Source organism: Stegostoma tigrinum, chromosome 39 (genome assembly GCF_030684315.1).
Source record: "Stegostoma tigrinum isolate sSteTig4 chromosome 39, sSteTig4.hap1, whole genome shotgun sequence".
Lineage (NCBI taxonomy): Eukaryota > Metazoa > Chordata > Chondrichthyes > Orectolobiformes > Stegostomatidae > Stegostoma > Stegostoma tigrinum.
The window spans coordinates 1507895-1534221 of record NC_081392.1 but is presented as its reverse complement, the minus strand read 5'-3'; the positions used below and the strand labels follow the sequence as shown (position 1 = coordinate 1534221).

Below are 26327 nucleotides of genomic sequence, written 5' to 3'. Positions count from 1 at the left end.
AAAAGCCAACTAGAGTTATGGCCTCAGCAACCATCTGCGCTGTTGGCCAGGGAGTCCAGAACACAGTAAGGGCAGCTGTGAAGGAGGTTGATCAGCTCTTTTTTGTGAAGAGGATTGTCCTGGACTGTTGTGGGTTTCAAGCAGCAGATAGCTTCTGCCTGTTGGATTTGCTGATGCCTTTGCTGAATGCCAAGAGGTTAATTGTAAATATAGAGAAAGATGATGCCCGTGATGATTTCATTCTCTGTAAATAATGACAGTTTGTTTGGAATGGCTATATTAACTATGAATGTACATAAAGATTTCCTTTTATGAATAAAGCATGCCTTTGCAAAATAAAACTTTTCCCCAGCAGCAGGTGACCTTTAGGAGCATGAGGCAATGTGAGCATCTCCTGCATAAATTTGAGGAGAAAGGAGGTGAGGGTCCCCTCTCCATCCTGAATACAGTGTCATTGTTTGCGTACTTGTGCAGAGTCAGATGGCCACCATCCATACGTATAAGCCCCATGTGCTAGCAGCAGAAGTCCTGACTATCCTGGGAAGGTAGGTGCAAGTGGAAAATGACAGCAATGATGCAATGGACTCCTTCGACATCTGGACCAGCAAACATGTTGCAGGTCAAAATAACCCTGAGGGCAAACGCTGATGGGAACATCCTCCACCCAACATCCAGCTATGTGACTGGTGGGAGCCAAGGTTATTTTACGTACATGGGGCAGTCCATTGTCAGTCAAACCTGCAGGAGGTGAGGAGATATAGTGGCTGAGTGCAAGGAGACCCTGTGCAGGAACTGTATGGAGGATGGGCACCTGCCAACAGGCAAAAAAATGTAACCTGTGTGTCGCCCCCTATTTAAGGCATGTCACATACACTCAGATGGCGAGTGAGCTAAGTCCCCCAAAGGATAGAAAGGTGCCATCCTCCAGCAAAAACTATGAAGTGAGGGTCACACAGGAGAAACAGAGTCATACAGTCTTAGAGTCCTATGGCACAGAGACAAGGCCCTTCAGCCCAAACTGGTCCACACTGACCAAACTGTCAATTCACACTAACCTCATTTCCTTGGACTTGCTCATATCCTTCTAAACCTTTCCTGTCCAGGTATTCATCCAAATGCCTTTTAAATGTTGTTAATGTACCTGCCTCAACCACTTTCGATGGTAGCTCATTCTATATGCATACCACCCTATGTGTAAAAAAGTTGTCCCTCAGGTTCCCATGTATTCTTTCCCCTCTTAACTTAAACTGATGCCCTCTAGTCCTCTACATGCAAACCCCGGGAAAAAGACTGAATATATTCACCCAATCCATGCTTCTCATGTTCTTATACACTTCTTTAAAATCCCCCCTCAGTCTCCGACATTCTAAAGAAAAAAGTCCTAGCTTATCCAATCTCTTCCTATAACTCAGTCCCTTGAGTCTTGGCAACATCCTCCGAAATTTCTTCGGCACTCTTTCCAGTTTAACAACGTCCTGCCCATAGCAAGGTAACCAAAACTGAACACAATACCCCAAGTGCAGCCTCGCCAAAGTCCTGTACAACTGCAACATCCCTTCCCAATTTCTGTACTCAATGCCTTGACTGATGAAGGCCTGGTGCCAAAAGCCTTCTTCAATGTCCTCTCTGCCTGTTACTTGATTTTCAGAGAACCGCGTACCTGAACGCCAAGGTCCCTCTGTTCCATTACACTCAAGGCCCTATCATTCACTGTGAAACTCCTACCTTGATTTGACTTTCCAAACTGCAACACCTCACACTTATCTATATTAAACTCCATTTGCTATTTTTTGGTCCACTTCCCCAGGGACCTCACCCGTGGCTAACAATGATGCAAATATATCAGCCAGGCCCCTCACAATTTCTTCTCTAGTGTCTTTCAACATCTCCTCTACTGTAATATGGACTATCCCCAATATATCGCCACTAACTTCTCAAGTTCCCAAGTCTTCATGTCTTTCTCCATGGTAAACACAGAGGAGAAGTATTCATTCAGGAGCTTGCCCATCTCCAGCAGTTCCACACATACATGTCTACTTTGGTTCTTGAGGGGTACTATTGTCTCTCTAGTTATTCTTTTTCCTTTAATATACTGAAAGAATCCCTTTGGATTCACCCTAATCTTCTCAGCCAAAGCTATGTTGTGCCCCCTTTTCGCCCTCCTGATTTCCTTCTTCTGTAAACTCCTGTATCCTCTATATTCCTCCGGGGATTTCCTTGATCCCAGCTCCCTCTTCCTGAGCCATGCCTCCTTCTTTTTTCTGGTCAAATCCTCAATATCTCTTGTCATCCAGGGTTTCCTACTCCTGCCAACCTTGCCTTTCACCCTCATAGGAGCATATAGGCCTTGAACTCTAGCTATCACACTTATAAAGGCCTCCCACTTTCCAGAGATTCCTTTGCCTGTAAACAAACTACTCCAATCAATGCCTGCAAACCCTTGTCCAATTCCATCAAAATTTGTCTTGCTCCAATTTAGAACTTGAACCTCTGGACCAGTTTTGCCCTTCTCCATAACTATTTTAAAATTAATACTGGTCCCAAAAGTGCTCCTCCATTGTCGCCTCAGTCACTTGTCCTGCCCTATTTCCCAACATTGGGTTGAGTTTTTCCTCTTCCTGATTAGGACCCTCTATATATTGCTTGAGGAATCTTTCCTGAACAAATTTAACAAATGTCACCCCATCTAAGCCCTTAACACTATGGCAGTCCCAATCTATGTTTGGAAAATTAAATTCCACCACTATGACAACCCTATATCTCCTGCAAGTCTCCACAATCTCCCTGCATATTTGTTCCTCCAATTCCCATTGACTATTTGGGGGCTTATTGTACAACCCCAATAAAGTCACCATCCCCTTTTTATTTCTTAGCTCCACCCACAAAGCCTCACTGGATGATCCCTCAGTTATTTCATCTCTGACTACTGCTGTGATATGCCCCTTAAAAAAAGCCCTTCCCCTCTTTCCTCCACCCTGGCACATCAAGCTGCCAGTCCTGTCCCTCCTTTAGCCATGTTTCTGTAATGGCTACAATATCCCAACCCCACATACCTATCCACGCCCTGAGTTCATCGGTCTTGCCTGTCAGCCCTTTGCATTGAAATAGATGCAATTTAATCAAACGGGCATTCCTCGCTCCCTGTCCTGTTCCAGCTTGACCTGTCTCTTCAACTTGCTATTTCTGATTACTGTATCTCTTTCCAGCCTCGCATTTCCTCCCAGCTGTTGAGGATCTCACCACACTGAGTCCAGTTCAAACCCTCCCTTGCAGCACTAGCAAATCTGTCTGCCAGGGTATTGGTCCCCTTCCAGTTTAGGTGCAACCTGTCCTTATGGAACAGGTCACCTTTGCCCCAGAAAAAATTCCAATGATCCAAGAATCTGCATCCCCATGCATTCATCTGCCATATCCCCCTGTTCTTACCCTCACCAGCACATGGCAGTGGAAGTAATCAGAGATTGCCACCGTCAAGGTCCTGGTTTTAAAAATTTTTCCTAGCTCTCTATAATCACTCTGCAGGACCTTAGCTCTATTTCTACCTCTGTCATTAGTGCCAATGTGCATAATGACTTCCGGCTACTCACCCTCCCCCTTCATAATGTTCTGCAGCCACTCCAAGACATCCTGGACCCTGGCACCCAGGAAGCAACACACCATCCTGGATTCCCACCCGCAGCTACAGAATCTCCTGTCTGTTACCCTAACTATCAAGTCTCCTGTCACTAAGGTCTTGTTTATCTTTACCCTTTCCTGCTGTGCCCCAAAGCCAGCCCTGGCTACTGCTGCTTTTCCCTGAACAGTCATCCCCCTCCAACAGTATCCAGAAGAGTATACTTGTTTTCGAGGGGATGACCACAGGGGATTCCTGCACTTTCTGCCTACTCACTTTGCCTTTCCTGGTGGTCACCCAGCTACTCTCTGCCTGCACCTTAGGTGTGATCACCTCACTAAAACTCTTATCAATGATGTGCTCAGCATCTCGGATTATCCTGACTGCATCTAGCTTGAGGTCCAGCTCCAGCTCCCTAACACGGTCTCCCTGGAGCTGCAGCTGGGTTCACCTCACACAGGTGTAGTCATCTGGGATGACGGAAGTCTCCCCGAGATCCCACATCCTGCAGGAGGAACATGCCATGGCCCTAACTACCATCTGAAATGCTCTAAGATGAAAGAGGAAAGTTAAAAGGATTTACCTGAGTCCACCTGTACCTTTTGCTGAGCCACTGCTCACCGAAGCCTCTCAAGCCAACACCTTATTTCTCACTTTGCTAGCAAAGAACTTTCAATAGCACATCTCTCGCTGTCTCATTTTTATTTTGGACAGGGTGGAGAGGACAGACAGGGACCCAGCACAGTGGCACAACAGGCTCAACCTCCACGTGACTGTGGAATGCATTGCCGGATAGGGTAGCGGAGCTGGCCTCATTGGGGCATTTAAGTGGCTATTAGGTGGGCATATGGATGATAGTATAAGTGTGGAGGTTAGATAGACCTTAGGTTTATGGTAAAAGTTCGGAACAACATCGTAGGTCGAAGGGCCTGTACTGTGCTGTACTAGCAACAGAATGGAAAGAAGCAACTGCATGATGGTCACAGTAGCAGCTCCTCTGATGAAGAAGACTTAGAGAGGGAGGGTCACCAGCAGAAAGGGAGGATCAGCAGAAGGAAAGGGGCATCCCCCTAATGCGAAAATGGCTGACCTCGTGAGCAGCTTAGCGAAACCCAGCCCTCCACGGTTGAGAACCAAGGGGGTTCCTCCACACCACAGCTCTGGGTGACTGGAAGTAGCAAGGTTTTGTGGTAGGAGCAGGGGGCATCAGTACTTGGTTAGACTCAGAGTCAGATGTCCCCGGCTTCTTCTTCACCCCGATGACATCAGACAGGGGAAACAGCCCTGGGGAGGAACTGGACAGCTACCTCAACCCAGAGAGGGTTCCACAGTTTGCCCATACCACTGGAATGCAGGAACTGACCCAGTGATGAGGCCTTGAGTGAATAGACTTTGGGTTTCAACCATTATGTAAATCCAAAATGGGTTTAAAAACTGCGAGTATTAATGTGCATAGCATTAAATCTACCACACAACATGTTTCCACTGGCTTACCTGCCCAACTTAAAGCAGATCTCCTGTTTCTGCAGGAGTGTGGGATACTGCACCTCAGCAGCTATGGAAATGGTCAAGCTTGTGGGGCCATGAGTCTTTGATTTGATTAGAGGGCAACAATTGTTTCTCCCCCGGTCTGGGTACTCTGCTGCGAGGAGGTAACTTCACCATCTCCAAAGTTAAGGAGGTGGTTAGTGGGTACCTCCTCATAGCAAACGTAATGTACAGGAATGCTCCCCTGAGATTAATTAATATGTACTCCCCAGCAGTAAAGAGTGAGCATCTGGCTGTCCTGCAGCAACTTCCATTCCTGCTGCCTACATCCGGGCTGGTCATTCTGGCTGGAGGCTTCAACTCCATCATCGATGCAGATGGATGATCCAGCGGGAGTGACAGTAAACTGGATGCCAAGCCCAGATTCCTGATGGAAATGGTTAAAGACGCCATGCTACACAACGTCTTCAGCACCTCTGCAGATGGAGTGCAGCATAGAAACACCTGATCGTGGCCAGACTGGTCTATCCGCTCAAGGGCAGATTTCCTGTTTGTGTCCCAATTGTTCTTGGTCAGATCCACTGATGTGAAGCTGGTGTTCTTCTCTGACCACTGCCTCCTGCTGGCCAACAGTCACCAATAGGATGACCAGGGGGCTGGCAAGGGATGCAGAACCTGCTCCTGCTACAGATGATGGAGATCAATAGCACAGAAGATCTCCAGGAGGTTAAGAGCCAGCAATCCTCGCTCTTTGCCTTGGAGGCCTCCAAGATAATCTTCAAGTCCAGGGTCCGCTGTAAGGTGCAGGATGAGACGTGCTCGTGTTTCTTCTTCCAGAATGTACACAAGGAAAGCTCTCTGATCGGCAGCCTGAAGGAAGAAGATGGCTCGGTGATATCATCTCAGTCTGACATCTTGATGATCAGCAAATCCTTTTAAGCCATTCTGTATGACATGAAGCTCACTGACAGCACGACCTCCCAGTTGTTCCTTTCCTCTATCATGGAGGTCTTAGACAACAGCACATGGGCGAGACTGGACCAGCCGATATCTCTGGATGAACTGATCAAGTCCCTTGTGTCCTTTGAAAAGAATAAAACTCCTGGAAGTGATGGCATACCAGCGAAGTTGTATTCTGCTCTGTGGGGCTTAACCTGTGCTGTACTGGGCACAGCCTCATCTTTCACAGGGATACAATCACCTACGTGCAGGACAGGGGTCAGATGCTTGCCTAGTCAGCCTGGACCAGAAGAAGGCCATTGACATCCCTTCTGGGATGTGCCTATGCAAAGCAAGTCTGGAGAGAGATGCAGTTGTTTTGTCAAGGTTTGTCCCAAGCAGCTCTGTCTTGCAGATCTCTGTGCTCTATGGTCTGTTCAACTGCATCTGGAGTACCATCAACTTGGTAAAAGGTGTTCTGCCTTCTGGAACTTGTTGGTCTTCCAGTTGAAAGAGTTGACCCTGACTGAGTGTTGCAGACTGGCTGTTTCCAAGGTCCAGGATTACATGCTGAGGGATGCTCCAAAGACTGGGGCAGCTGCCACTAAGGCACTGTGAGGAAAGACCACAATGTAAGGTCCTTCTGCCAAAGCATAACGGGGGGGCCATTCAATAATCGGACCCTCCCAATGCCTCAACTAAATGCCTATAGTTTAATTGTAAATATAGAGAAAGCCGAACCCCAATGTTTGTTTTCTGCTCTGAGTAGAAACAGGATTGATCTGAACGTCTTCATTAACTGTGTATGTACATAAAGATTTCCTTCTATGAATGAAGTATATTTTTGCAATTAAAACTGTTCCACATTTTTGGGTAACTGCCAGTATTGTAACTCTCCTGGAAGAGCTTGGTTAGGGGAACAGCAACTTCTGGAGCACAAGTCTTCAATACTATTGCTGGAATGTTGTCAATATCTTTTGCATTTGCAATATCCAGTGTTTCCAAACATTTTTGATATTGTGTGGTGAGAATAGAATTGGCTAAAGGCTCTTATCTGTAATGCTGGAAAAAGCTGAGATAGATAATCCAATAGCACTTCTGGCTGGAGATTGTTGTGAATGCTTCAGTCTTCTCTTTTGCACTGAATGTGCTGGGGTTCCCCATCTTTCAGGATTGAGATGTTTGTGGAATCTCCTCCTCCTCTAGTGAGTTGTTTCATTGTCCACATGGTAAGACTGCAGAGCTTAGATCTGATCCATTTGTTGTGGTATCACAGCTCTGACTATCACTTGCTGTTTATGCTTTTGGCACACAAGTAAACTTGTTTGGTAGCTTCGCCAGGTTGACATCTTATTTTCAGGTCTGCCCGATAGTGTTTCAGGCGTGCCCTCCGACACTCTCTACTGAACCAGGGTTGAGTGGGGAATAGGCCGGGTCACAAGCTTGCAGATTGTGCTGGGGTACAATTCTGCTGTTGTTGATAGCCTGCAGCACCTCATGGATGCTCAGCTAGAGTTGCTAGATCTGTTCAAAGTCTATACCATTTAGTATGGTGATAGTGTCATATACCACGATGAAGGGTATTCTCAGTGTGAAGACAGGATTTTGTCCCCATAAGGACTGTGCGATGATCACTCTTAACAATACTGTCATGGTCAGATGCATCTGCAGCCAGCAGATTGGTAAGAATGAGGTCAAGAATGTTTTCTTCTCTTGTTGGGACCCTCACCATCTGAAACAAACCCAGTCTAGCAGCTATGTCCTTAGGACTTGACCAGCTCAATCTGTAGTGGTATTGTTAAGCCACTCTTGGTGTGAACATTGAAAACCCCCTCCCAGTCAGCAGGAGGTTTCTTTGCACATGTTTGACCTGATGCCTTAAGAATTCATGGTGTTAAGGTTCAAAGTTGAGGACTCTCAAAGCAACTCTCTCCCAACTATAAAACAGTGCTAGAGATAATGGGAACTGCAGATGCTGGAGAATCCAAGATAATAAAGTGTGAAGCTGGATGAACACAGCAGGCCAAGCAGCATCTCAGGAGCACAAAAGCTGACGTTTCGGGCCTAGGCCCTTCATCAGAGAGGGGGATGGGGTGAAGGTTCTGGAATAAATAGGGAGAGAGGGGGAGGCGGAATGAAGATGGAGAGAAAAGAAGATAGCTGGAGAGGAGAGTATAAGTGGGGAGGTAGGGAGGGGATAGGTCAGTCCAGGGAAGATGGACAGGTCAAGGAGGTGGGATGAGGTTAGTAGGTAGGAAATGGAGGTGTGGCTTAGGGTGGGAGGAAGGGATGGGTGAGAGGAAGAACAGGTTAGGGAGGCAGAGACAGGCTGGGCTGGTTTTGGGATGCAGTGGGGGGAGGGAAAGAGCTGGACTGGTTTTGGGATGTAGTGGGGGAGGGGGAGATTTTGAAGCTTGTGAAGTCCACATTGATACCATTGGGCTGCAGGGTTCCCAAGCGGAATATGAATTGCTGTTCCTGCAACCTTCGGGTGGCATCATTGTGGCACTGCAGGAGACCCATGATGGACATGTCATCTAAATATAAAAATCAAAATCTAAAATCTAAAAAACAGTGTGCCATCTTTCTCCCACCTTCACCTGTTCCATCTCTGATTCTTCCCTTTTTCCTCATTTCTGACAATTGGCTATTAACCATGACTTGCATCAGAGCCTTCGGATTTGAAATGTTAATTCTCGTTCTCTCACTACAGATGCTGCCAGATCTGCTGAGTTTCAATCACTACAAGGAAGGAAGAGAATCAAGCATTATTGGTAAAATGCAGGATGATGAAGTTGAGAATGATCAGATCAGCCATAATCTCATTAAACAGTGGGACACCCTCAGTGGGCTGAACGGTATACTACCAATCCTAAATTTTAAGGTTTTATGGTCATATCTATTTAATTATGGCATCACACTGGTTCAAGAAGAAGGGCATATCAGAAGCTTTAGAATTGAAGGTTGATCGTTATATATCAGATGCAATGGGAACAGTGAAACAGAAAATAGAATGGAGTTCATTGTTGGGAAACAGAGTGTGGGAGATAGTCAAGTTGCTTGTAGCGGTTGGAACTCAGCTAATCTGGCAGCATCCATTATCACTGATACAATTTTAACCTCACTGCGAAGCCTCTTCCAGGGATGCCTAAGCTGAAGAAGTTACCCTCCTCCCTCCAGACCAACCTAAGGGAATCTCTCTCCCACTGCAACTCTCTTGTAATCTCTTGAGCCTTGAAACTGCTCGACCATGTCCTGAAGCAAACCAGGTACCACAGCCACATCACCTTCCTCAGCACCTGCCTACGGAACCGGATCATCCCCAATGGACTAGTCTCTCCCCTTCCCCCACCGCATCCCAAAACCAGCCCAGTTTGTTCCCTCCACCCAATGCATCCCAAAACCAGTCCAACCTGTCTCTGCCTCCCTAACCTGTTCTTCCTCTCACCCATCCCTTCCTCCCACCCCAAGCCGCACCTCCATTTCCTACCTACTAACCTCATCCCACCTCCTTGACCTGTCCGTCTTCCCTAGACTGACCTATCCCCTCCCTACCTCCCCACCCATACTCTCCTCTCCATCTATCTTCTTTTCTCTCCATCTTCGGTCCGCCTCCCCCTCTCTCCCTATTTATTCCAGAACCCTCACCCCATCCCCCTCTCTGATGAAGGGTCTAGGCCCGAAACGTCAGCTTTTGTGCTCCTGAGATGCTGCTGGGCCTGTTATGTTCATCCAGCCTCACATTTTATTTACTACTGGGAGTTGTGTTGGAGCGGTCCCTTTAACAGGTGGGCGCGGTTTCGACCAGATATGATTGACAGCTAACGCGATCAGATAACAAAGGATGACGTTGTGGCGGACAAATGGTGCGCGATGACGCCACAAACCAGCCACTTCTGTTCAGTGTAAGCAAGATGGTGGCGGGGAGGTGGCCGCTCGGCCCATACTCGCTCCTGTTGTTCCTTACGTGTGCCGCCTCAGCGCCAGAACTCGCTCTGGGCCTCTCTGAGGCCGGCAAGTGGAGGCTAAGAGTCGGCGGGGTAAGTGTGAGCTGGAAGAGGCTCGAGGCTGAACCGCATTGCTGCCACCTCCCGATGGACTGGAATTGTAGGCAGCCACGAATTGCCTCTGTCCTGGCCGCACGCTCTGGGCCATTTCCCGCAGTCATAAGGTCATAGCCGGACCCTGGGCCCGTTACCTCAAGCCGGCTGCCTCGGGTCCTCGCTGTGACCGGGACGGACTGTCGCCCAAATCTACTGCCCTCTGTTGCAGACCCTCGCCTGTTTGCAGTGCATCTTGAGGCTCTGTTGAAGATTCTGCAGTCACTGGAACTTTATGAAGGAAGCATGACCACTTGTTAAAGTATTGGATCTGACCAGTATTCCCTGTAAATTGCTCAGCTATGCGACAGCAGAGAAACGCCCCTTGCATTCCTTGTGCTCTGCTGTATGATGTCAGCTCTAGTTTTAAACGTATGAGAGAAATAGACTGAACTCAAATGTTTGTTGAGGAGTACCTAAAATCAGAGGGAACGACCTCATTCCAGCAAGAGTTGCTACGTTAAATAGATAGTCATTCGGTTGGGGTGATACCTGCCTCCTGTAATTTTTTGGCCCTGGTGGCCATATTAATCAATGAATAATTTGAAGAAGCAGAATTCAAATCCCATTGTAGCAGCTTAAGAGTTGTGCTGCAGTATTCTTTTTTTATATCTGAAAAAGAAACAAACGTTCCAGTAAAAAGGACCAGGAAGCTAATGTGATAGGCCAAATGGCTTTCTCCTTTGCATTTGCTTGATTCAATTGTTTTATTTCTTTCCAGAATCAATCTCAAACTCAATTTGTACAGAAGAAAACATTGTTTAACAGCTCTTACATTACCCTGAAGTGTGAGTAACTGTATTTCTGATCCAGTGTGAATGTGCTTGCTTTTGGGCTTCATTCGGATGCCCCTGACACTGCAATTTCCTGATCTTTAAGAGACTAATGCAGAATCTTGCTCCTGTACCTTTAGATTCCACTTTTCTGTTTGGGGTGCTCTGAAGAGAAGGAAATGCAATTGGCTGCTTCTCACAGTAAATGGGGAATGGTGACTTGTGTTGATCTCCATCATACCTCCAATTGTGCATTTGCCAAAGAAAAACTGCCATCAGCCAGAGAATGGTACAAGTCTAGTAGTAGCATAAAGGGAGAATCACTTTCTGTTACGAATTGGGTTTGGTTAATATACCATGTTTCCAAAACATTTCTGAAAGCACTTGGCCAAATAATTTTAAGGGCAGATTTTCATGTCTTAAGCATTGTGTGAGAATCCAACGCATCATCTCCCTCTGGGTTTGCTGTAATTTCCTGATGTCCTGATACAATGCCAAGCCAATCCACCTAAGGCACACGAGTGTTTTGCCATCTGCGAAGTAAGGATCGGGGAGCCAGAGAAGCAGTGGGTGTCTTAGCTTTAGTTCCTTAGGGAGTGGGTGACAATTAATATTCTCTTGTGTTTCAGGGACCCAGGAGAATTGTGACTCGCAAATAAACCTGAACGTCTCATGGTATTTGAGAAGTTTTCATTGCTTTGATGAATATTCTGCAGTGAATGTAAGTCATATTTGCTCTGGGTATTACTGTTTTATGTTTACTGGTAACATTAAAACTGTGGATGTGTTGAATAGTGTTTTATTTTAAACTGGGAAATGCTGGAAAGGGTGTATTTTCAGCTTGAACCAACAGTGAAGTAGCCTGTGATAATGGGAACTGGGATAATGGATAATGGGAACCTCATCACCTCAGGAGACCTCCCACCCACAGCCTCCAACCTCATTGTTCCCCAACCTTGCACGGCCTGTTTCTATCTGCTTCCCAAAATCCACAATCCTGCCGGCCCTGGTCGACCCATTGTCTCAGCCTGTTCCTGCCCCACCGAACTCATCTCCACCTATCTGGACTCCATTTTCTCCCCTTTGATCCAGGAACTCCCCACCTACGTCCGTGACACCACCCACGCCCTCCACCTCCTCCAGGACTTCCAATTCCCCGGCCCCCAACACCTCATTTTCACCATGGACGTCCAGTCCCTATACACCAGTATTCCTCATGCAGATGGCCTCAAGGCCCTCCGCTTCTTCCTGTCCTGCAGGCCTGACCAATCCCCTCCACCGACACCCTCATCCACCTAGTCGAACTCGTCCTCCCCCTCAACAACTTCTCTTTCGATTCCTCCCACTTCCTACAGACAAGGGGGATGGCCATGGGAACCCGCATGGGCCCAAGCTATGCCTGCCTCTTTGTAGGTTACGTGGAACAGTCCCTCTTCTGCACCCACACAGGCCCCAAACCCCAACTCTTCCTCCGTTACATTGACTGTATTGGTGCCGCCTCTTGCTCCCCAGAGGAGCTCGAACAGTTCATCCACTTCACCAACACCTTCCACCCCAACCTCAAGTTCACCTGGGCCATCTCCAACACACCCCTCACCTTCCTGGACCTCTCGGTCTCCATCTCAGGTAACCAGCTAGAAACTGATGTCCATTTCAAGCCCACTGACTCCCACAGCTACCTAGAATACACCTCCCACCCACCCTCCTGCAAAAATTCCATCCCCTATTCCCAATTCCTCTGCCGCATCTGCTCCCAGGATGAGGCATTCCACTCCCACACATCCCAGATGTCCACATTCTTCCAGGACTGCAATGTTCCCCCCCCCGCAGTGGTCGAGAATGCCCTTGACCGCTTCTCCCACATTTCCCGCAACACATCCCTCACACCCCGCCCCTGCCACAACCGCACCCCCCAGAGGATCCCCCTTGTCCTCACATACCACCCGTCCAACCTCCGGATACGACGTATCATCCTCCTACACTTCCGCCATCTACAATCTGACCCCACCACCCAAGCCATTTTTCCATCCCCACCCTTCTCTGCCTTCCGTAGAGACAACTCTCGACAGTTCCCTTGTCCGCTCCACACTCCCCTCCAACCCCACCACAACTGGCACCTTCCCCTGCAACCGCAGGAAGTGCTACACTTGCCCCCTCACCCCCATCCCAGGCCCCAGGATGACCTTCCATATCAAACAGATGTTCACCTGCACATCTGCCAATGTGGTATATTGTATCCATTGCAACTGGTGTGGCCTCCTCTACATTGGGGAAACCAAGCAGAGGCTTGGGGACCCCTTTGCAGAACACCTCCGCTCGGTTCGCAGCAAACAACTGCACCTCCCAGTCGCGAACCATTTCAACTACCCCTCCCATTCCTTAGATGACCTGTTCATCATGTGCCTCCTGCAGTGCCACAATGCCACCCGAAGGTTGCCGGAAGAGCAACTCATTCCGCTTGGGAACCCTGCAGCCCAATGGTATCAATGTGGACTTCACAAGCTTCAAAATCTCCCCTTCCCCTACTGCATCCCAAAACCAGCCCAGCCTGTCTCTGCTTCCCTAACCTGTTCTCCCTCTCACCCATCCCTTCCTCCCACCTCAAGCGCCCCTCCATTTCTTACCTACCTCCTCACCCCGCCTCCTTGACCTGTCCATCTTCCCTGGACTGACCCATCCCCTCCCTACCTCCCCATCTATACTGTCCTCTCTACCTATCTTGTCTTCTCTCCATCTTCGGTTTGCCTCCCCCTCTCTCCCTATTTATTCCACTTCCCTCTCCCCATCCTCCTCTCTGAAGGGTCTAGGCCCGAAACGTCAGCTTTTGTGCTCCTGAGATGCTGCTGGGTCTGCTGTGTTCATCCAGCTCCACACTTTGTTATCAGTGAAGCAGCCTGTGTCTGCTAGAGGAATCTATTCTCTTCCGTACAAACACTTAATCTGCTATTCCTCAGCAGCATTTGTGGTTTTGGATCAATGGCAAACTACAGTATTATTTTGAGAAATTTCTTACAGATGTGGACACTCACTTTCCCGCCAATTTATCCATCCAGAGGGATACCAAGCATTTCCACATTACCCATAGCTTACTGATTGTTATTTTCTGTCTTAAAGTTTCCAGACATTCCTAAATTTAATTTTTTTTGTTTGTGCGAAGTGAGAGCCACTGTTGAAGGGTCAATAACAAGGGGCAGACTTTTAAAACGAAAAGCAGAAGATAACGATGTCATGGGAAATTTTTTTTTCACCTGGGGTGGTGCAGTCCAAAATGCACTGCCTGGGACAGTATTTGCAGCAGGCAACCTCAATTCTTAAGAAGTACTTGGATGAGTACTTGAAGTATCATAGCATTCACGGCTTTACACCTAGTATGGAAAGTGGGACTACTGTAGGTGGTTTATTCTTTTGGTGTACAGACTCAATGGGCTGAAGGCCTCCTGTACTCAAAAACAAAGTTGCTGGAGAAGCTCAGCAGGTCTAGCAGCTTCTGTGAAGGGGAAAAAAACAGGGTTAACATTTTGGTCCGGTGACCCTTCCTCCTGCTGTGCTATCTGATTCTATGATTCTGCTGCCTGAGGTGTTCCTGCAGAAATGTTCTGGGATTGAGATGTTTGACTTCCAATAGCTACAACCATCTTTCTTTGTGCAAGGTATGATTCTAACCAGCAGACAGCTTTCCTCAGTAACAATTGACTCCAGTTTTGCTAGAGCTGTTAATGCCATTGTCAGCCAATGGCTGCCTTGATGTCAAGGGCAGTCACTCTCTCTCAGCTCTGGGTTCTTTGTACATGTTTGAATCAATTATAATTAGGCCCAGGAATGAACATGTTATTGCTAGGCAAGTGCTTCTTGCCCTGTGCTATTCTTTGGTGCTTGGTTTACTTCCCATATGACACTCTCTCTCTTATTTCAGTCTGGACTGTACTATTATTTAAAGTGTCACCTTTTTAGAAGTGACGGTAGCACTGTTTTATGTTTGAGATCCTGTTTGTACTACTTAGAGCAAGGGAACCGTAGCCGACATGTATCTCTTGAGTAACCTGTTGAGAAAGAAAATCTCAGGAGCACAAAAGCTGATGTTTTGGGCCTAGACCCTTCATCAGAGAGGGGGATGGGGTGAGGGTTCTGGAATAAATAGGGAGAGGGGGAGGCGGACTGAAGGTGGAGAGGAGAGTATAGGTAGGGAGGGGATAGGTCAGTCCAGGGAAGACGGACAGGTCAAGGAGGTGGGATGAGGTTAGTAGGTAGGAGATGGAGGTGCGGCTTGGGGTGGGAGGAAGGGATGGGTGAGGGGAAGAACAGGTTAGGGAGGCAGAGACAGGTTGGACTGGTTATGGGATGCAGTGGGTGGAGGGGAAGAGCTGGGCTGGTTGTGTGGTGCAGTGGGGGGAGGGGACGAACTGGGCTGGTTTTGGGTTGCGGTGGGGGAAGGGGAGATTTTGAAGCTGGTGATATCCACATTGATACCATTGGGCTGCAGGGTTCCCAAGTGGAATATGAGTTGCTGTTCCTGCAACCTTCGGGTGGCATCATTGTGGCACTGCAGAAGGCCCATGATGGACATGCCATCTAAAGAATGGGAGGGGGGAGTGGAAATGGTTTGCGACCAGGAGGTGCAGTTGTTTATTGCGAACCGAGCGGAGGTGTTCTGCAAAGCGGTCCCCAAGCCTCTGCTTGGCTTCCCCAATGTAGAGAAAGCCACACCGGGTAGAGCGGATGCAGTATACCACATTGGCAGATGTGCAGGTGAACCTCTGCTTAATATGGAAAGTCATCTTGGGGCCTGGGATAGGGGTGAGGGAGGAGGTGTGGGGGCAAGTGTAGCATTTCCTGTGGTTGCAGGGGAAGGTGCCGGGTGTGGTGGGGTTGGAGGGCAGTGTGGAGCGAAGGATTCTCCAGCATCTGCAGTTCCCATTATCACTATCATAGAAAGAAAATCTGGTCACTTATGCTATTTGTAGGAACTTGTTTTGCACACATTGGCTTCCACAATTCTTCTGCATACAGCATTGACTGAGGCTTTTGTTGACTTTAGCATTCCGAAGGTTGTGGAAGATGCTTGAAGTTACTACCCTTTCTTTGCCTGTATTGAATAATCTACATTGTTTTCTCAATGTATCTTCATTGTATTCTATTGAAATTATAACCAGTATAATTTCAAATTAATAGGCTCAGCTACTGAACAGTCTTTTGGAGGGAGGATAATGGGGGTTTAAAAAAATGTTCTCAAGACCTAGTGATTTAAAATAACTGGAACATTTTAGTCTTGCCTCATACTAGCTATTTCACATTTGGCAGGTGTATCATACTTGACAGGACATAGCTGCAGTTAGCATTCGGTGTTATGGGTTCCAGCTGTGGCCTGTATTCGACTATAATTTTTCAATTTGATTTTGTTAATAGATGCATTTTGTCATGAGTGGCCAACACACTCGTGTCCTCCTAGTACTGTGTAGTGCGACTTTGTGGTGGAAAGGCTACATTGCTGATTTTCATAGTTTAGATGCTTTTGATCAACCTGTCCAGATGTGGAACTCTGGAGCAGGTGGGACTTGAACCTCCAGGACCTTTGACTCCAAAGTAGGGAGACTACCACCACAAGAGGCCCATTTCACGGTTTAGAGATGAGAAAGACTATACTTTTCAGCTGTTTTTCCTTCTAAACAAAGAATTAGGCAGAAGGTGCTCAGAAATGACTGATCTGGCAGAGTTCTACTGTAAGATAATCTCCATCTACACGAGTAAACAACAGAAGAGCTGAAAAGTGGAAGTGGTTAGTCATTCTCCCCATATGTCTGCATCTTGTCCACACTCTCCCTTTGGTAAGATCATTGACTAGCTTGGGTTGGGAAGAAATACTGTAGAGGGTAGACCTTGCAACAGATGAAATTATCAAGGACTTTTGTATGAAGCAGAGCTGTGAAATGATGGAGCTCATGGCATTAATTATATAGCACTGAGTACAAGTGGCTGTAATTTGGAGTAAGTGGTACTTTACGTAAAAGTATAAGCAACTGCATATTCTCTTCTTCCCAAAGTGCCCTTTTGTATAAAATTCTCAATGTGCTCCGTTGTTAATAATAATTCATATTTCTCCTGTAGGATGACGCAGCAGCAAAATATTTTGGTTCTGCCACAGAACAGCGGAAAGATGGAAGTGGTTATTACATTCTACATTGGTACGGTCTTTTAAAATGTCAGAATAACTCCATTTATGGGGAGGTAGGTAGCTTTTCATTCAAACTGTGGAGGTGTTAAAGTGTGAGCCTTGGATTATTGTCAAATGAATGTTTCAGTCCCTTCATGTATACCCTTGTGATTTCCCATTTATGGCTTTAACTTTGACAGTAATCTTTTTAAAATAGATGGTTCTGCAATCAAGTAATGAATAGAGGAATGTCACATGAATGTGTTCAGTATTCATCCAGTGCAGCTTGCTTCAGTTTCTATCAAAGGACAATTAGAGAACAGCTTGAGTATTGAATGAATCGATTCATTCAAATCAGGTCTTTCTGTACAACCCTGTGATCTCTACCTCAGTTCTTTCCTCTTCCGTTGCTTATCCAACTCCCTTGTGTAAGTCATGACTCTGAGACTAAGTACCTTCAAGTAACTGTCTGGCCTACTTGTAGCAAATAACCTCAAGACATGGGAGCAGAAGTTTTTGTTCAGCTCATCAGGTTAGCTATGCATTGAGATCATGGTTTATCTGGTAATCCTCAACTGTTTTTCTGCCTATTCATAATTTCCTCGCTAATCAATCTTTCCATCTTGGCCTCGAACAGTTTTGATGGAGCGTCAATAGCCCTCTGCAGTGAAGAATTCTAGGTTCACTATTTGAGAGATGAAGTTTCTCCTTGTTTATCTTAAATGTCCCAGCCATAGCTCCGAAGTTGTGCCCTGTGGTCCTAGACGCTGTCAAAGGGGAAGCACCCTTTCCACATCTATCCTATCAAGATCGTGAAGGATCTTTGTTGTTTTAAGAAAGTGACCTGTCATTCATCTAAACTCCAAAGAGCCCAGACCCAACCTCTCCTCAATTTCTCCATACCTGGTATCAACCTTGTGAACATTCTCTGGATTGCCTCTGGTGTTGGTGTTTCTTGCATGTCTTGATTAGCCTCATGAATCCAATGCTGATATATCTTCCATTACATAAACTGCTTGCAGTATTCTAGATGTGGTCTGACTGGGGCCTTGCTTATGTTTTTCACTCTCAGACTGAATGTTAAATTCTACCAAGTCGTAGTTCTCGTTTCCTGCAGGATCTTTCTTTCCGTAGAAAGATTTTTCCCATTTCTATACTCCGTGCCCTTGGAACTTGAAGGCCTATTTGCCTCCCCTATTATCTGCTTAACGTGGATGCTAGTTACTTTTTTGATTTGTGCGTAAGGATTCTCAAATCCCTCTGTGCTGCAGCTTTCTGCAGTCTTTCTCTGTTTTAGTAATATTCCACTCCCCTGTGCCTCTTGCCAAGTTGCATGATAAATTCTATTAAATTGGCTCTTCATGATACCTTGCTGGCTTTCCTTAATTAGAGCATTTAAAATCTTATAATAACCTTTCTTACGGCTTTCTGACCTATAAAATTTTCCCAATCTTCTAGTTTCCTACTGGTCTTTGCCACTTTGTCTGCCTTATCTTTCAATTTGATAGCCTCCCTTATTTCCTTATACATCAATGGCTGATTATCTCTTTTCGTACAGTCCTTCCTTTTCCCTTGTGTATATTCTTGCTGCGCACTTTGGAAAAATTGCTTTGAAAGTCGTCCATTGATCCTGAACTGTCCCTCCAAGAGTTTTGTTTCCAGTCTACTATAGCCAACTCTTTCCTCATCCTATTGTGTAGTCTCCTTTGTTTAAGCACAGGACTGTGGTATTGGTAACTAACTTCTCACTTTTTAATCTGTATTCTAAATTCAACCATTTGGTGATCGCTCCTTCCAAGAGGATTCCTAAATATGAGATCATTAATTATCCCTGTCTCATTACACAGGATCAGATCTAGGTTAGCTTCCACACTCATCGGTTCCATTACATACTGCTGAAGAAAACTGTTGTGAATACATACAACAAACTCCCCGTCAAGGTTGCTTTGACCAAGCTGGTTTGACCAATGGGCATGTAAATTAAACTGTCACAATGATTGCCGTACCATTTTTAAAAGCATTAGTTATTTCTTTGTTTATTGCCTGTCCCAATGTGATGTTGTTATTTGGTGGCCTACAGACCCTGCCTATCAGTGACTTTCTGTTCTTTTACTCTGACATCATCCTTAAACCTGCATCACTTCACATCACCGGATCCAGAATAATCTGACCTGATTGGAGATAACACATTTTATTTTCTAGGATACGACCTGAATTTTTCTTCATGGCTACCTTTACCAATTTGATTTTTGCACTTGACATGCAGGTGAAAGTGACCCATGATTAATCTACTGCTACTGTTGCATGCCCTCACTAAAGAATCATAAAATCACTACAGTGCAGAAGCAGATCATTCAGCCCATCACATCCTCAACAACTCTCAAGAGCATCCCACTTGGACCCACCCAATCCCTGTAACCCTGTATTCACCTAGCCTGGACACCACGTGAAATTTAGTGTGCCAATCCACCTAACCTGCACATTGTTGGTATGTGCGAGGAAACTGGAGCAACCAGAGGAAACCCGTGCAGACTCCACACAGACTGTCACCAGGTGCTGGAATTGAACGCAGGTCCCTGGCACTGTGGGGCAGCAATGCTAACCGCTGAGCTACTGTACCATTATAAGCTGCTATTATAGGACCTATAAACGACTCCGACCTGTCTCTCTTCTCCTTGTTATTTCTTACCTTATCCAATATGGACTCTCCGTCCTCTGACCCAAGATCATTTTTTTCTTCTGTGAAACTTATTTCATTCTATAGTAACATTCCATAATATCCTACAGTGGGGTGTCACAGTGCTCAATGGTTAGCACTGCTGCCTCATAGCACCTGGGGCTTGGGTTTGATTCCAGCCTTGGGTTACTGTCTGTATGGAGCTTGTATGTTCTCCCCATGTCTGCCTAGGTTTCCACTGGGTGCTCTGGTATCTTCCCAGGGTCAAAAGATATGCTGCTTAGGTGGATTGGCCATGATAAATTCCATCAGTGTCTAGGAATGCACGGTAAGTGGGTGAGCAATGGTAAGGGTGACTGGGATAGGGAGAGAGTGGGTATCTGGGTCTGGGTGGATCCTATTTGGAGGGTTGGTGCAGACTTGATTGGCTAAATGGACTCTTTCTACCCTAGGGATGCTATAATCCTAATAAAGCTACTCCTTTCCTGTCCCCCTCTGGGCATGATCGCTGTGGCCATATCCTCTGCTTAGTAAGCCTACATTTCCCTATCTGGACTGCCTCCTGTATCCCCCTCCACTTTCGGGCAGTTGATCTTAACCCTATTTTTCTTTGGTTTTTGGATTGCCTTTGTCCTTTTGGTGTAATTATGTCCTTAAATGCTCATGACTATTTGGCCAAATTCTGTCTCAAAGTCGTTTCCGAACTTGCTGATGATACCACTGTTGTAGCCGCAGCTGAACAACGACAAGACAGAATACAGGAAAGCTATTAAGTTCTTCAGTGGCATGGTGTAAAGACAACAATCTCTCCATCAATGTCAGCAAAATGAAGGAGCTGGTCATTGCCTTCAGGAAGTGGTTGAGGGGGCAAGCCCCTGACTGCATCAGGGGTGCTGAGGTGAAGATGGTCAAAGTGTCAAGTTTCTGGGAGTGATAATCACCAATACATCTGTCCTGGTCCACCCACGTCAACGCGATGGTCATGAAAGCACAACACTGTCTCTATTTCATCAGGAAGCTAAGGAAATTTGGCATGCCCACATTTTTATAGATGTCATAGAAAGTATCCTATCTGGGTACATCACAGCTTAGTATGGCAACTGCTGTTTCCAGGGCCACAAGAAACTAGAGAGTGATGAACGTAGTCCGTCCCAGCACGCAAATCAATCTTCCGTCCATCGACTCCATCTAAACTTTCCCTGCCTTGGGTAAACAACCAACGTTATCAGGACCCCTCCCATCCTCGTTTACACTTTTTTTGGTTTATATTCCACCCTCTCCCATTGGTAGAACATATTAAAGTTTGAATACCCATACCAATAGTTACAAGAGCGGCATCTTCCCCATTTATTAGACTTTTGAATGAATGTCTCAAATGTTAATTCTGATCTCACTGCACCTTCTTTGTGGTTGTAACCCTGTATTCAGCTATTGCGATACACTTTGTATGGTACGATCTGCCTGTCAAGCACACAAAACACTTTTCACTGTACCTAGGTACATATGACAACAATTAATTAAAAAATAATTCAATTTGATAAAGTCACTAGCCTCTTTGCTTTTAATTATTCGACCACAACAGTTTTTCCTGATTATTAATTTCAGACCCAAAGAGCTGGAATCTGCCTAACTTGTGTTGATTCTTCTCCCCACTTCCTGTCCCCCTGTTCCTATCCTTACCCAAGTGTCAGATTAAATTTTTGGTCTTCAGTCCAGTTCGTATGGCCTCCATACTGGTAATGATCAACACAATCTACTGTCACTAAACAGGGTGGAAACCTTTCAACTGGCACTGTGCTGCCATTCCTGTCCTCTAAGAAATATTTCAGTAATAACTGGGAATGAGCTGTCAATCTGTAAGCTTAGCTGTCTTATTCATCAGACTCCTTAGAATCATTCAGCACAGAAACGGAGCCTTTGGTCCTACCAGTCCGTGCTGACCATAATCCCAAATTAAACTAGTCCCACCTGCCTGCGCCTGACTCAGATCGCCCCTCCCCCCCCCCCCCTCAAATATTTCTTATTCACATACTTATCTGAATGTCTTTTAAATGTTGTAACTGTGCCCGCATCCCCCACTTCATCTGGAAGTTCATTCCACACTAACCACTCTCTGGAAAAAGGGGGGCTGTTTTTTAAATCTTTCTCCTCTCTCCTTCAGAATATGACCGCAAGGTAGATTATGACGTACCCAGATAGGATACTTTCTATGACATCTATAAAAATTAGGTGATCCCTCACAAACTTCAACATAATGTCCCATCTCCTGTACCAGATGTCTGAGGAAATAACACAAGAGTGCTAAAAGCCATGTTAACCAGCCCTCCCTACATGTGATGCAAACTTTCCAAGAACTATGTATCTGAACCCCTAGGGGTTCACTTCCCAAGCTCTTACTTTAACTGTTAGTCTTGTCTTTGTTTGTTTTACCAAAATGCAATACCTCCTAGTTATCCAAATTAAACTCCACCTGCCACCTTTCAGCCCGTTGACCCAATGATCAAGACTTCTTTGTAATCTTGGATAACCTTCTTCACTGTCCTCTATGCTATCAATCTTAGTGTCATTTGCAAATTTACTAACCAGACTTTCTATATTCTTATCTAAATCATTTATATAAAATGACAGACAAAAGTGGGCCCAGCACCAATCCCTATGGACCCACTGCTGTTCATAGGCTTTCAGTCTGTAAAACAACCCTCCATCATCACTCTATCTCCTGCCATTGAGCCAATTTTGTATTGAGTTGGCAAGCTCACTGTGAATCTTAAGTAATCTAACATTACTAATTAGTCTACCAAGTGGAACCTTGACAAAGGCTTTGCTAAAGTTTACTGCTCTGTCCTTATCAGTTATCTTGGTTACTTCTTCAAAAATAACTTCTTTATAAAAAACTCTTTGGAAATAACTGCCCGTGGATCGCAAGGTAGAAGAGAATCAAATCAGAAGGTTGTGATTAAGTAATATTAAGCTTGGTTCTAAAACAATACTGGCGAATGAGCAACAGAGGTAATCTTCCTGGTAAAGAATGAATTGGGATAGTTGTGTGTTGCATTTGATGTCAACATTATATTTTTATTTTATTGAAAAGTTTGGATGTATCATTACATGACATTCAGCCTTCAAACACCTGCTGGATTAGAAACTTTCTTCTACCTCATTCTTATGAAGGTTAATTAAGTTGTTTCATGAAAATGAAAGAAATGAAACTTTGTTTTAATGTACTGAATTTTTATTTTGGGCTCCTTGCAACAAAATCCAGGAAATTAATTTTCCATTCCAGAAGATTCGGATGTATCTGCAAGGCTTTGGCAGCCTTTGGTTTGAGTGAAATAGTCTGTTTTCCTTGGTGTCTAAGTCCTTTTGGTTTGTCATCCAAGCTTGATTTCCCCCATTGAAGTCCATGCCATTCCAGTGTGATAGCACTGCATGTTGGCTCTGTTCCATGTGTACACTGTGAACATGTCAGTTGGAATGATTTTTCAAGGAATTATTTCTATTCTGCTATCCCTGCAGGAAAATATAAGGAAATTTCTCTTACAAAAGCAATGTTTCGTTCTCGCAATTTAATATTTGAGTGTTCCAAAATTAACACTGATGCTCAAACATCACTGATCAACAATGACTGTCCCAGCATTTGTTAGTAATAGGATGGTGTGCTGGGTCAGAGAGGTGGATTCTTTAAAATACAGTTGATGAAAATCTGTTGAGAACAACAATCCTATGCCTGAAGGCTGATTTTTTTTTTAATATAAATTCTTAAACCCCCTGTCCCCATAGTGGTGGACTTGCGTTTCTCCTAATTCCCCCATCCTGTATGTCAGGACAGGTCCCTGACTCATAGTTGCATCAGCGAAGTTTCCTTTCCTAATCAATCTGTTCAGAGATGTTATATCTCTGTAGAAGGTAGGACTTGAACCTGTCTCCTGGCTCAGAATTAGGGTCAATTCCACTGCATCTCGACAAGCCCTCAGTGAAGTTTCCTTTTGGTTTTATACCCAGAAGTGCTATCACACTAGTGACAAATCTACTTTGAAATACCTTGGAATGCTTGTTGTTTGACAAATGCAAATAGTCTCGTACGTCTGAGTACTTAATACCTGAATTCTTTTTCAGCGGCCAATAAAGGTTTTTGACCAACCAAAGCCGTTGCTGAATAGAACTTCGGTAAGCAACAGTTTATGTAAAAGTTGGCAGTTAGCATTCCTCAATCCCATGGTTGACATGTTCGTGTAGTTAGTGTTTAAATCTCTCTCAAATTTTACTGTAACTGTTCTTTTTGTGAAGCCCATAGGACAATATTAATCTATTTCTAGTTGCAGTGAAAGCCTCTCTCCACTAACAGAATGGCATCACCCAGATGATTCAGTGACTTGAATCCAGTGAGTTATGGCCTGTAATGAGTTACTTAGGAACAGTAGATATACCTGTGACCCTACGGTCATTTCCCTTGCCAATGGCTGAACGTTGCCTTAAAGCAAATGCGCTGATCCGAATTGTCAAGTTCCTATTGTTCACCTGGCTCTGTCAACACAGTTCAGAATCAAATCGACAGATTTCTTAGTTTATCCGACTCAGCTTCTTGCTGTCTGAATCATGTAGGAAATTTGTATTGTACAATGTAGCTTGTATCTTAAGGCTCTTCTGAATGTTACTTTAAATGAATCTTCACAGAACATTGAACCTGAAGTCAATCCCAAACCAGTTGCCAAAAGAAGTACAGAGATCAAGAAGGTAAGACTTGTGCACGATATATACGATGGGGGTGAAGGAGATCATCTAGATTTATTTTTATAAATCCAGTGCAATGAATTTTGAAATGTAGCTGTAGTGACTGTTGAACGAAGGGAAACCGAAAGAACTGCAGATGCTGTAAATCAGGAACAAAAGCAGAAGTTGTTGGAAAAGCTCAGGAGGTCTGGCAACCTCAGAACGGGGTAAGGTCACCAGACCCAAAGCATTAACTGATTTTTTTTTTCTTCAGATGCTGCCAGACCTCCTGAGCTTTTCCAGTAACTTCTGTTTTTGTTCACAGTCCAAGTGAGGAGTGCTTCGTTTGAAATCAACTGCCTGTCATTGAGTTAAATCTTTAGAAATTTGGGTACCACATCTGGAACTTTACAATCTGCAAAAGAGCCTTGGGAAAGTTACTCCTGAGTTTATTTATTTTCATTCTTCACTGTTAACCTTCCTTTCCTGAAAGTGCAAATTTATATGGAGCGTAGTTCCATTAGACATGATATAGCATCTTTAGCCAAGTATCTGTGTTCGTTTGTGAGTCCAGATCGTGAGTACTCACAGCCCATTCTCCTTGACTCAAACCTGACACTTTCAGCTCGTAAAGTCTGTTTCAGAGGTTGCCATGATTTTGAGGCCAGGTGACTTGGCACAGACCAGTTGTTATCTTTGACTAGCCCATTGGAGTGAGCACTCATTTGTATGGAAGTGCCAGTCTGACACAGTTTGACACAGAACGAATTAGAGAATTTTAGATATGTGACTACCAATTTGTGAAACTCCAAAACCTTAACATCCATTTGTTTCCGCGATTGACGATGCCATATATTTTGTCACGAGCACATTTTGTGTAGCTGTGGGAGGAGTACTTCAAAGAATTGTTAAGAGTAATTTTGTTAATATCCCTTACTGTCACATTTCACCTTCCCTGACTATGATCTGAAGTACCTTAATGAAGGTGAAAGAGCTCCCCTCACTTAAACTCTTGTTTGGCTCTGTTTCTTCACCCTGTGGTGATTTTTCAGCTGATCTAGTATGATGATTTTATGGGAAATGTGATGATGAGATGAGATGTGTTGAAACAATTCAAACATGCTGAATTGAATGTATTTGTCCTGTCCATACACAGTAACTCATGTGACAACAGCCCTCTCTGGAAGATTTTGGGTTTGGGAGCCACATCTTCCCAAGATAGTTGAAGATTTTAAACTAATTTTAAAGTAGTTTGCTACAATTTAGGTCTAATACATGAGTTAAATATACCAGAAAAGTCCATGACTGTCAATGGTTGACAGTGGTTCTCTGATAAGATGATGAACAGACAGTTGGTAAAGTGTATAACAGTTTAAAGTTCTTGAAAGATTTGTAGCTCGGATTATGGAGGTTGTTGGCTTGCTTGCCGAGCTGGCTAGTTATTGTGCAGCTGTTTTGTCACCATGCTAGGTTTGTTTGTTGCAGTCATTGCAGCTCTGACAACGAGACTTCTATGACCACTTGGAATAATGGTAGCACACAAACCCACAGTCACAAGAGCCAAAGACCCGATACCTATCATGTGCAGGACTGATGTAATTTACAAAATACCTTGCAATGACTGTAATAAACGTTATAGTGGCCATACTGGAAAGAAACTAGCCATGAGGATATGAACATCAGCTAGTAGCAAAATGACATGACGAACTTTCCCTCATCTCAGTGTACTTTGATAATGAAGGCCATCAATTTAACTAGAACAACGTGACCATCCAAGCTCAAGCCAACCACAGACACTCATGGGAATTCCTAGAGGCCTGGTTTTTCAACCCATAGTGCAATCAACAAACATATTGAATTAGACCCCCATATACAGACC

At 45.0% G+C, this 26327-nt stretch overlaps 1 protein-coding gene across 1 annotated transcript in view; it reads left to right on the top strand.

Moving 5' to 3' along the window:
- The first annotated feature begins 9920 nt into the window (after positions 1–9920).
- LOC125447705 (transmembrane protein 87A-like) overlaps positions 9921–26327 on the top strand; it is a 66840-nt gene continuing 50433 nt past the window's right edge. The window contains exons 1-6 of the mRNA XM_059641011.1: positions 9921–10080; positions 10862–10928; positions 11543–11634; positions 17016–17135; positions 23855–23905; positions 24413–24472. Of these exons, the coding sequence (XP_059496994.1) occupies positions 9955–10080; positions 10862–10928; positions 11543–11634; positions 17016–17135; positions 23855–23905; positions 24413–24472 (516 nt within the window). The 5' untranslated portion in view covers positions 9921–9954. The remainder of the gene's footprint in view (positions 10081–10861; positions 10929–11542; positions 11635–17015; positions 17136–23854; positions 23906–24412; positions 24473–26327) is intronic.